The 10,667-nt window shown below is 45.6% G+C and overlaps 1 protein-coding gene across 6 annotated transcripts in view; it reads left to right on the top strand.

Moving 5' to 3' along the window:
• The first annotated feature begins 1,303 nt into the window (after nucleotides 1–1,303).
• Nucleotides 1,304–10,667, top strand: part of YWHAZ (tyrosine 3-monooxygenase/tryptophan 5-monooxygenase activation protein zeta) — a 34,555-nt gene continuing 25,191 nt past the window's right edge. Inside the window, exons 1-4 of one of the 6 annotated variants that reach the window (XM_030795433.1) lie at nucleotides 1,394–1,508; nucleotides 1,731–1,938; nucleotides 2,479–2,858; nucleotides 5,876–6,180. In XM_030795433.1, coding sequence (XP_030651293.1) covers nucleotides 5,887–6,180 — 294 coding nt within the window. In that variant the 5' untranslated portion in view covers nucleotides 1,394–1,508; nucleotides 1,731–1,938; nucleotides 2,479–2,858; nucleotides 5,876–5,886. Of the gene's footprint in view, nucleotides 1,509–1,730; nucleotides 1,939–2,478; nucleotides 2,859–4,026; nucleotides 4,374–5,875; nucleotides 6,181–10,667 lie in introns of those variants that run through there. The other 5 variants (XM_030795434.1, XM_030795437.1, XM_030795435.1 and 2 more) reach the window with 5 other exon arrangements.

Raw genomic sequence — 10,667 nt, 5'->3', positions numbered from 1 at the left:
TTTCCTAAAAATCAAAAAGAAAATAGTTTCATTTTATCTTTACAATCCTTTGAACACTAGAGATATCAATCAGATATATCCATTTACAAATGAATAATAGCTAGGTTACTCTGTGTAAGAAATATACGTATGTGTATATTCGTTTAATCCTCAGCATCACCTGATGAGTTAAGCGTTTTTGTTGCCAGTATTTTATTGCCGTGGCTATCAAAGCACATAGAAGTTAACTAACTTGAGTGAAGTCAGAGTTGCACATTGAAGAAAATGCAGGTCAGGGTATTAGTGAAAGTCTCCAGCAACATTCCCAGGGTTCATAGGTTCTATGTATTCTGCTCTGTATGCCATAGGTTATTCCTTATTTCTTAAAAGATCTTTTCCTCAGGGCTTTCATAACATCTCGTTCCTTTCTTGCAGCTTCATTATATCTTTATTGTTCAGACACGTTGACTTGAGTATGTAAAACCTAACAGTGCCTATTGCACTAAAAAATGCCTTGCTATTAAAGCATAAGGCAAAAGCCTAACTTAGCTGTTTCCTGAAATCCACATTTATACGGAGAAACCCCTTAACTTCCTCTAAAACAAAAGGCATATACTCTACATAGACATATATTTGAGACATTAAAGAAACATCAATTTCCATTTAAAAAAACGTTTAACTTAGTATCCTCTTTCAAATTTCTGGTGCCTACTACAAAACTGGAAAGAACTGTAAAAAAAAATAGCTTTCGAAATATTAGTCATTTTAAGTGAGTCACGCCCTAGAAGAATTTACTTGAGAGTAAAAGCTAGTTGACCCTAACATCTCAGAAATAAAACTCCAATTTGTTCATCCATTTAACCTACCATGAGTCTGTGATTTGGCAACTTGTGGAAAACAACAACAAAAAACCCACTAAAATAGAACTGGTCACTGGAAACTCTCTTTCTGGTCTGTACTATCTAAATGCCTGCTGTCATGTCAGGCAAAAAGTAATTTGTAGAGCAGCCTTGTGGTCCACTGTATTATGTAGGAAGGACAATGTACTGGAAGAGCGAGGACTCAATCATTTCGTGTCTACTACTGAGAAACTAAATTCTGTAGAGAACATGAGACTAAGCGGAGGCTCTTTGGTCAGCTCAACAGACAACGTTGGAAGAATCAATGGGGAGTTTACACAAAGGTAAAATGAAGAGTTCCAAGCTCTCTCATTGCTAACCGTACACTCTCCATGACTGTTCCAAGTGGTTTTGCAGGTCATCCAAGCACTAATATTTTCTTAGCCCGAATACATTTAAAGAGGGAAGGGGCAGAGATCATTCACACTGTGAATGTTTCTCTCTGAACTTCCTGAAGTCAACTGGGCGGAGGCCCTACTGGTTCAAGCACCTGCAATTTCCGCCCTTCTCCTTCCCCTTCTTCCGGGCTCGCGTCCCGGCTCATCACCCGGCTTGTGGCCCACTCCCACCGCCAGCTGGAACCCTGGGGACTACGACGTCCCTCAAACCTTGCTTCTAGGAGATAAAAAGGTAATGATCGTCATGTGTTAAATCACTGCAGTATGAGGTCTTCACGTGAAAGCTTTATTTGGGTAGGAAAACCTAGCCTACGAGAAACGGGTCCGTGCGGTCACGCCTGACTGCCTGTCTCCGGGTCAAGGCTGACAGGACCAGCTCCAGCCCTCCGCCGGAGAAGGTTGTCTTTTCCCCTCGGAACTCTGGCTTCCCTAAAGCGGCCGCGCCTCCTTCCAGGCCTCACCTCCCGCCGGCTCCGCCCGGCCCGGCCCACCTCGCCCCCACCTCGACGCCCACCCATTGTCCCATCGCGCAGTCACCGAGCGCAGATCCCGAGCTCTCGATTGGAACGCCTCCCCATCACTCAGCCACACTCAGGGGCTGGACGCCTCACTCCCGTTTCCGAGCCATAAAAGGTCTAGGGCCGCTTCCCCCGTGCCAGCAGGTAAAGCCGCGGCGGCGGGAGGGAGGCCGGGAGGGGCCGCGCGCCCCGGTCGGCCCAGCCGGGGAAGAGGAGCGGCGGGCGGGGGGGGAGGGCACCACACACACAACCCTCCTTTGCCGTGCGACCGCACCCTGCCCCCGCCCCAGGGCCCCCACCCCTCAAGTCCTGATCACAGTGCCAGAGCCGCGGAGCCACCCTTGTCATCCTGCCCGGGGACGGCCCTGGGGCAGTTACTACCGCGAAGCACGGAGGGCGGGGCGGGCCGGGCCTCGGGGAGGGGGTGGGGGGATGTGAAAGGTCCCGGATGTTGCTGAACGGGAGCCCCTTCCAGAGGGAGTGACTGGGGCAGGCGCTGACGGGCTGAGCGAAAGCTAAGGTGGGGGTAGGGAGAGAGCGCCTTCCCGCAGGCTGAGAGGAAGAGTGGGCCGGCGGAGGCTGCAGGGGAGAGGGAAAGAGAGGGCGTCGGGTACCCAAGGGGAAGGTGAGGAGTGGGGGATTTGCGTTGGGGAGGAAAAGGAAAAAAGCAGCCTCCTGCCCTAGGTGCACTCGGGACAAGCGTAGACGAGCTGGGAGCCGAGCGAGGTGGGGAGGAGTGGCGGCTGCGGGCGAGAACGCGCGCGCCTCCGCTCGCCCTCCAGCGCGGGCGGGCAGGACGAGCGCTGGGGAGCGGCGGTTGCGCGGGGCCCGAATCGCTGTGGGCACCAATCAACGGTTGCCATAGCAGCGTTTGACGTCATCGTGCGTGTGGTGCCCCTGCTGCCGGGGCTGGTGATTGGAGGAAACCCCGTGTCTGCGGAGCCGCTGTAGCCTGTGAGCAGCGAGATCCAGGGACAGAGTCTCAGCCTCGCCGTTGCTGCCGCCGCCGCCCAGAGACTGCTGAGCCCCTGTCCGTCCGCCGCCACCACCCACTTCGGGCACAGGTGAGGAACCCGGCCGCCGCCGCGCCTCGCTTCCTGTCACAGGCCAGCCTTCCGAACGCGTGGGAGCCGTCCTCGTTCCGTCCCCTCATACCCACTCGCCCCGCGGTGGCGGCGCCGGGCTGAGGCGGAGTCTCCTCAGCGGACACGGGCGGCGGCTCCTCTTCCGCTGGGCTCGGGCGGGAGGCTAGCGGCCGCCTTCGGCTCCTTGCTTCCGCATCGACGCCCCGGCGCCGATCGGTGCTCACTCCCCCGTCCTGCCCCCGGGGGTGGGGAGGGCGCCCAAACGCGAGATCCCCGGGGATACCCCTGTCGCCGGTTCCCGAAGGTGGACGAGGCATGGCCGGGGCGCCGCCGGCCGCGATCCGTCCCCACCCTTGTCTCTGCGGACTTCCACCCCCTCCCTCGCCGCCCTTCTCGCTTCCGCCCGAGATAATGACTCGGCTGCGGCGGCGGCGGGCATCGCAGTGGCGCAGGTGAGGCCGCCCCCTCCTCTCTCCCTCGGCCGCCCCCTCCTTCCCCTCCCCCTCGCGCAGCCTCCGCGCTGGGCGCTGCGGCTGCTGGACCCGGCCCTCCCCCACCCCGGGAGGCGGCGGCGCGGCGGGGAGGGGCCGGGGGCCTCGGGTACCCAGGCGCCAGGGAAAGGCCTGGCCGAGAGCGGGTTGGAGCCCAGGCCCGGCGCGGCGGCGCCCGCCAGGTAGACCGGGGCGAGGCCGCGCGTCGGCGCGAGGGGAGCCCACTGCGGGGTGAGGTTTTGGGGTGGGGTTCGCCTGGGACCTAGAGCTGAATTTTCTGGGCTCCGCGGTGGGAGGAAGGACTTGAATTTTCCTGGCGGGGGTGGGGGATGGGTCTGACTTTTTTTGCTCCTTGTGAACGGGCGGGGGAGGTGTGGATGTGGGCTGCAAGTCCAGGTGGGGGTAGAGCGGGGTGGGTAGCCCGCGGTCGGCTCCCGTGCGTGATGGACTAGAACTGGAGGGTCCCTGCGCTCGGTTTAGGGACGCATATCCTGCTTTGGTGGCGGGTGAGCCTGAGCATAGCCGCTGCTGGCCCCCTCGGCTGGGTGTGGCTCTCGTCCCCTCCCCCACCTGCAGCTGTTGGTCCCTTAGAGACGTTGTACACGGGCACCGGCGCTGATCGGTGGCGGGGAAGGCGCTGGATGGGAGAGCGGGGTGTGTCCGCGGCGGGGCTGGTAGTGGTTCCGCTTCTGCGGGCTGCTGTGGCGTCTCTGCCCCGGGGTCAGGCGGCTTCGCTCCCCCCCCCACCCCACGGCTTGGGCGGGGGCGCCGGCTGCTCCTCCCTCTGGCTCCAGTCGGGGGGAGGAATTAACACTCTGCAGTAGGTTGGGCTCCCTGACACAGATCCGCCATGACAAAGGAGGAGAGTCGGGGACTTGAGCCGAGGCTCCGACTTGGGCGGAGCCTGGAGGGGGGTGGTTGCGGATACGCGGACCGGAGGATTTGCACTTTAAAGTCCGGGTCTGCGCGTTTTCGTTTCACCGTACCCGACGTCTCAAGTCAGGTAAGGGTTAAATGGGTGCGGTGAGTCCTGCCCGCAGTGTAGAGGCGAGGCCTTGGAGCACTCGTTACTGTGTGAGAAACCTTATCCACTTCCTCTTGTACCGAAGTGATTGGGGAGAGAATCCTTTGTACTGGCCTAAATGATTTTTCGTTAAAAGCAGAATTAACCAGAGAGCGTTTCTGAGATTCTAAGGGAAAAATCAGTAATTTAGAGACCTGAGGAAAATAATGCTGTCATAAAGGTTAAATAGTTTACGTATTGAGCCAGTACCTTGCATCCAAAGTGGCTAATTATTTGTTTAAAATGTGGGGACCTGTTCTCTCATTTGGTTAAAAAGTATTGTGGGATTTCCCTGGAAAGGTAAAAGATGATTACGGGAGTCAGTTCCCAAGGTGGACTCTTCCGTTCACCTTCTAGTTTAAAAGTGCACTTCATTCAGGGTGTGTATTTTCCTCTAAAGTCATTTATTCTGTGGTGTCACTGTGGATTAGTATCTTTGTGCTGTTTGGCAACTTGCAAAAGGGTATCTTTCCAGAAAAATGTAGCTGAGGTAAATTGAAAAGGTCCAGGAAACTAAAATGCGAGAGAAAGAGAATTAGATGGGTAGTCATGGTGAAGGACAGCTTGAGTGATAACATCCAATTACATTATGACGGCTAGAAGCAAAATGCAGCACTTCTGCATTTCAGCTGGAGCGACGACATTGGAAACACTTGTAAATTAAGTACTTCCATTGTGATATATTCTAGTACTCACAAAAAGAGTTGAAGTGCCCTGATTTTGTGGATATTTTTAAAGCATGTGGACATATAACAAGATAAAGAGTTGAGGCATTAGGGTCAGATATTGATCTTTTGTGGTGGATTTATACTCAAAATATCTGAAAACAAACAGTTTGGTCATTCCTCCCCCAAATTGTTATGCTATTATCGGCTGGCAAATGTTGCAGAGATCTAGTAGGTTTGGGTAGGGGTAACACTAAAACTAAAATGTAATCACTCTTGACAAGAGTATTATTAAAGTAAAAAGACATGAGTTACATTAAACTGATATGAATTATGATTCTGGAAATACGATAGAAATCCAGATGTTATCTGTAAACAATGCTTTTACTAAAGGAAGAAAAGCTGCTTAATTTTGGATCACTGAGTGGTATTGGAAATGAGTTGAGATTTTGGTCAGGTAAGATGAGGGGTAGTTTTTGAGGCAGCTTTTGGAAGTAATTTTGACCTTATGTGAAATTTGGATCTTCTGAACAAATTTTAGTTTTGCTACACTGATGTGTTAATGGCTGTAAGTTTACCTCTGATGCTGAGTATGCTAAATTTTTTTTCCTTTTCCGACTGTCCTTTTGTGAGGCTGCATTTTAATTCCTCATGTGAACAGTCTTCCACAGGCAGTTAGGTTTCAGGTTTAAAAAACTGAATTTACCACAGGTATAATTTTGAGTCTGTTTATTCTGATGGGAAAAATTTTAAATACTCCTTTTTTCCCCCCTGCAGAACATCCAGTCATGGATAAAAATGAGCTGGTTCAGAAGGCCAAACTGGCCGAGCAGGCTGAGCGATATGATGACATGGCAGCCTGCATGAAGTCTGTAACTGAGCAAGGAGCTGAATTATCCAATGAGGAGAGGAATCTTCTCTCAGTTGCTTATAAAAATGTTGTAGGAGCCCGTAGGTCATCTTGGAGGGTCGTCTCAAGTATTGAACAAAAGACGGAAGGTGCTGAGAAAAAACAGCAGATGGCTCGAGAATACAGAGAGAAAATTGAGACGGAGCTAAGAGATATCTGCAATGATGTACTGGTGAGAATCAATTCAGTCTGGCTTCATTATACTGTAGGGTCCCTATGAGTATCAGTTACATTACTCTTAACTTTGTCTTTGGTTTTTCTTTTCCTTCTACACATTGTGTGTTCCAAATTTAAAAGTTTTCATGGTGTCATGACTAAAAAGATATTAAGACAATTAGATACGTATATGTAAAATAATTGCAACAATGATTATGAAACAGTTCAGTTTTGTTAAAAATAACAGACTTTAGTATTGTATTTTATATTAATTGAAAAGATAAACTAATAGTATTACTGTTTTACTTATGGTTAGAATATTTGTAGTAGCTCTATAGCTGGTTATCTTAAATGTACATCTATGGATAAAGGAATTTTACATACTTTATGTAAGAGAGATGTAATAGGATACTCATTGTAGAAATAGTACTCTTCTCAGGATTAGCCGCTATAATGTTAATGTAATGAGTCAGCCATGCAGAAAACTCTGGCGTCACAACTATGAAACCTCTTCCTGCATTGAATTCTTGAAGGTAAATTTTGAACACTCACAACCATGATGAAAGGTTATGAACAACTCAAGCTTGATTTTCCAGTTTGAATCGAGTATTTTAAATATTCAGTACTTACTATGTTGAAACACTGCGCTTAAAAGAATTAAACTACATTTTGGTTATTTTTAATCTGTCATATAAAGTAGGGCTTTTTGATCAAGAATAGTTTAAATTTGAGGATAAACTAGGAGAAAATCCAACCAAGCTGGCAGTTTTTAGAATAATATTTAAAGTGGTTTTACTAAATGGTTACACTTAACCAGTATGGCAGGTCTCTGATATACAAAGAGGTGCAGCATCTCGATTTTTCTGGACAGATTACTGAATCTGGGACTCAGTATGGAAATCCAGATGTGTTACTTACTATATGAACCTTCTTTATGGAAGAAGTACTATAATGAGCAATAGGATAATGTCTGATGTGGTTGTAGGTTGGGGTTTTTTTTTAAAGTTGTGATGATACTATGATTTCTTTACATTTGTATTTACTAATGGAATAGCATCAGTTCCTAAACTGTAATTTTCTCAAATGATATTTACTTAACACTGTCTTTTTAAAGAATAGTGATTTTTTAAACATGGTTATTTGGGTTCACAATCACAAACTCAATGAGGCATCTGTCTTGGGGCATTTTTTTGTTCTTTGCTTATTGAAACTTTTAGAATGATAGCTATTATTTGTATCTAAGTTGAAAAAAGGAATATCTTGCTTTTATTGAGGCCAAGTGACAAATGCCTATTTTGTGATTTTGCTAAGGTAATAAGAATATTTAAATTTTGAAAATGTGATTTTTTTCTATAATAAATAATGTATTGGATTTTTTTTTTCCTGCTCACCTTACTAATACCTGTGTATATGTAATTCAGTTTTGTTCAGTCTGGTGTGTTTTCCCCAGTTATTAGACCTGATCAGAAAGTTTTTATTTTGGCTTCAAAGGGTGTGTTACACGTTAACATTTCCCTTAAGGTGAAAGCCAATTTTAGGAATGAAAAGGAATGTAACATTTACCTTTTACTAACACGCTTATTTGCAATACTAGGTAGGTATGTGCATGTTTTCCATATACAAAGTATAAAAGTTCCTGTCATTGTGAGTCTTTTCCAAGGAAAAGACTTGTAGCAGGTTTGTTTTTGTGTGTGTGTGTGTGTGTTTGTTTGAGACTGAGTTTTGCTCTTGTCACCCAGGCTGGAGTGCAATGGCACCATCTCAGCTCACTGCAACCTCTGCTTCCCCTGTTCAAGCAATTCTTCTGCCTTGATCTCTCGAGTAGCTGGGATTACTGGGCGTGCACCACCACGCCCAGCTAATTTTTGTACTTTTAGTAAAGATGGGGTTTCACCTTGTCGGCCAGGCTGGTGACCAGGTCAGGTCAAACTCTTGACCTCAGGTGATCCACTCACCTTGGCCTCCGAAAGTGCTGGGATTACAGGAGTGAGCCACCACGTCCAGCCCAACTTATAGCAGTTTTGACTATGCTTCCCTTTAGTTTCCTTATCAAGAAAATTTTTTGACATAGAACCAGTAGATGAGGATAACAAGATAATCTCTTAATATAAATAGCTTCTTCTTGTTATGATTATTAAGGAGGTTCATTCTGGTCCCTACCCACATTGTTACCCTCCAGAATAGCACTGGCTTCTCAAAAAGTCTAAATGGTATTTACATTTGAAAGTTTGGATAAATGAGAATTTAATTCTTTACAAATGGCTTTGAAGAGAATTCTAAACAAGCTTTTGCTTCCAGCCTTGGTCTTTTCAAGAGTAAGACTTAGTGATCTTTGCATACTCAACGTGTAGTAGATGCTCAAATATTTGTTAAACAAGCAAAAAGGCTTCTTTTAAGAAAGAGGTTAGAATTAGGTCAGCAGCACTGCAAAATTTCCCTAGCTTTTTCTTTTTCTGCTTGGGAAAATTTGATATTTACAGATAATAGGCTTCTTTTTCCTACCATCTTTTTCAAATAGGTCACACCAACTCTGGAAACATGTTGCATAAAATTCCTTCTCCCCTTTCTGTGAAATGGAAGAATAAAATGTAGCAGAACTGATATTTCTACTAGAGAAAGTTTTTGAATCATTATTACTTAATGATTAGTAAAAATATTTTAAATTATATTTTTAAGATCTTACATGATAAATCAATTATAATTTTTTATTACTCCGGCCTTTTCTGGGCTTTGATATATATATTTTTTTAATTTGAGAAAAATAAGCAGGTAATCTTTTTTGCAGAATTAATGGTATTGGCTTGTGGCATTAGTGATAACCAGATTTTTTATATTGAGCACCTATTTTATAATAGCTGTGAGAATAAACTTTCTTCCTACAAAAAGCAGCTAATCTCCAAAGTTCTGAGTTTTTCTGAAGAGCTCTTCAGTAACCCATTCTGGTTACATGTATTTATCAATTGTTTAACCATTTAATAAGGAACCAGAGCTTGGACCATGTTGCATATTGCAAGAGTTAATAGAGCGTTACCGTGGGAAGTGGTCACTGGCATGTTATTCACAATGTGGACTTTTCGTTATGTAAAAGAACTTGGGGCTCTTCTCTTCCATGTGTTAATTTGAAACTGCAATATGTGAACTAGTGCAATCTGCCTTTCCTGCCAGATGCTTAGACAAAAGCTCTCTTGGTAGTTGGGGAGGGACTCAACACTAGTACCTCTTTAAACCTGAAAGATGGCACCCATAAATTGCATAGTTTTTATCTTGCACATGATGAAATGAATACCAAGGAAATACAGCCTAGGAAGCCTGTTTCAAACTCAAAAGAAGTATGTCGAGGTGAATAATAGAGCTCAAGATACTGAGTCAAACTAGTTTTACCATTTAATAGATTCATGGCCTGAGGAAATCACTCAGTCCCTCTGAGAAAACTAAGCTCAATTAAATAGGAAAAATACTCATCCCACAGGGTTGTGGGGAATGAGAGTCAGGTAAAGCACCTTGACTACCTTCTGTGTCCTGTTTATCTTAGCTTTTCAGTTCTATTTAAAAGTGTGAGCCTGCCTATAATAGTGCAGTGGTCTCTTAACTTACAGTCCATGAATGGAATTTAGAAGATTGAAGAAGCCTTTAAAATTGTGTATTTTTCTGGGGCAGAAGGTACATGCCAACCATCAGATTTTCAAGTATTTCATTTTAAAATTTAAAATCCACTGCTGTAGGCAGAGAATGACTTTATAGGAGGTCTACAAGAGGAAGCAGTGTAAAATTGTGTGTCTAACATTTGTAACAGTTGGCAACTGCAGTTAAGTAATCTTAATAGTGACTCTGTTAATTTGACTGAGTTCTATTTTATTGCTGCTCTACATTTTTATTTGCTCAGGGCAATTTTAAGTTGTGGTTATGGGGCACTGATTTTTATCTCCAGCCCACAGAACTACCATTAAACAGAAATAAGATAAGAAAGCAAGCAGCTTTGGGTCCCTTTTAGTCTGAATGTGTTATTACGTGCCTTGGGCTTTAAAAACTGCTATGTAGAGTTAGTTTTTAAGATGAAAATCACTAGACAGCTCATTGGAATAAGGGCTTCTCCAAAGAACTCTGTAGGGTTATATCTGTTGTTACTATTTTATTTTATTAAGATATACTGTATATTTACATGTCTTCATGGTTTTGGTATGTTTCAAAGTATAAATAATTCAAGTTCTGTGGTCCCAGGAAGGAAAAAATTGGACAGTGTCTTTTTTTTTCTTTTTTTCTTTTTTTTTTTTTTTTTTTTTTGAGACGGAGTCTCGCTCTGTCGCCCAGGCTGGAGTGCAATGGAACGATCTCGGCTCACTGCAAGCTCTGCCTCCCGGGCTCACACCATTCTCCTGCCTCAGCCTCCCGAGTAGCTGGGACTACAGGTGCCCGCCACCATGCCCAGCTAATTTTACTGTATTTTTAGTAGAGATGGGGTTTCACCATGTTAGCCAAGATGGTCTCAGTCTCCTGACCTCGTGA

This window comes from Nomascus leucogenys, chromosome 16, assembly GCF_006542625.1.
Source record: "Nomascus leucogenys isolate Asia chromosome 16, Asia_NLE_v1, whole genome shotgun sequence".
In the NCBI taxonomy this organism is placed as follows: Eukaryota; Metazoa; Chordata; class Mammalia; order Primates; family Hylobatidae; genus Nomascus; species Nomascus leucogenys.
The sequence above is the reverse complement of the archived record's forward strand: the minus strand, read 5'-3'. Positions and strand labels throughout refer to the sequence as shown.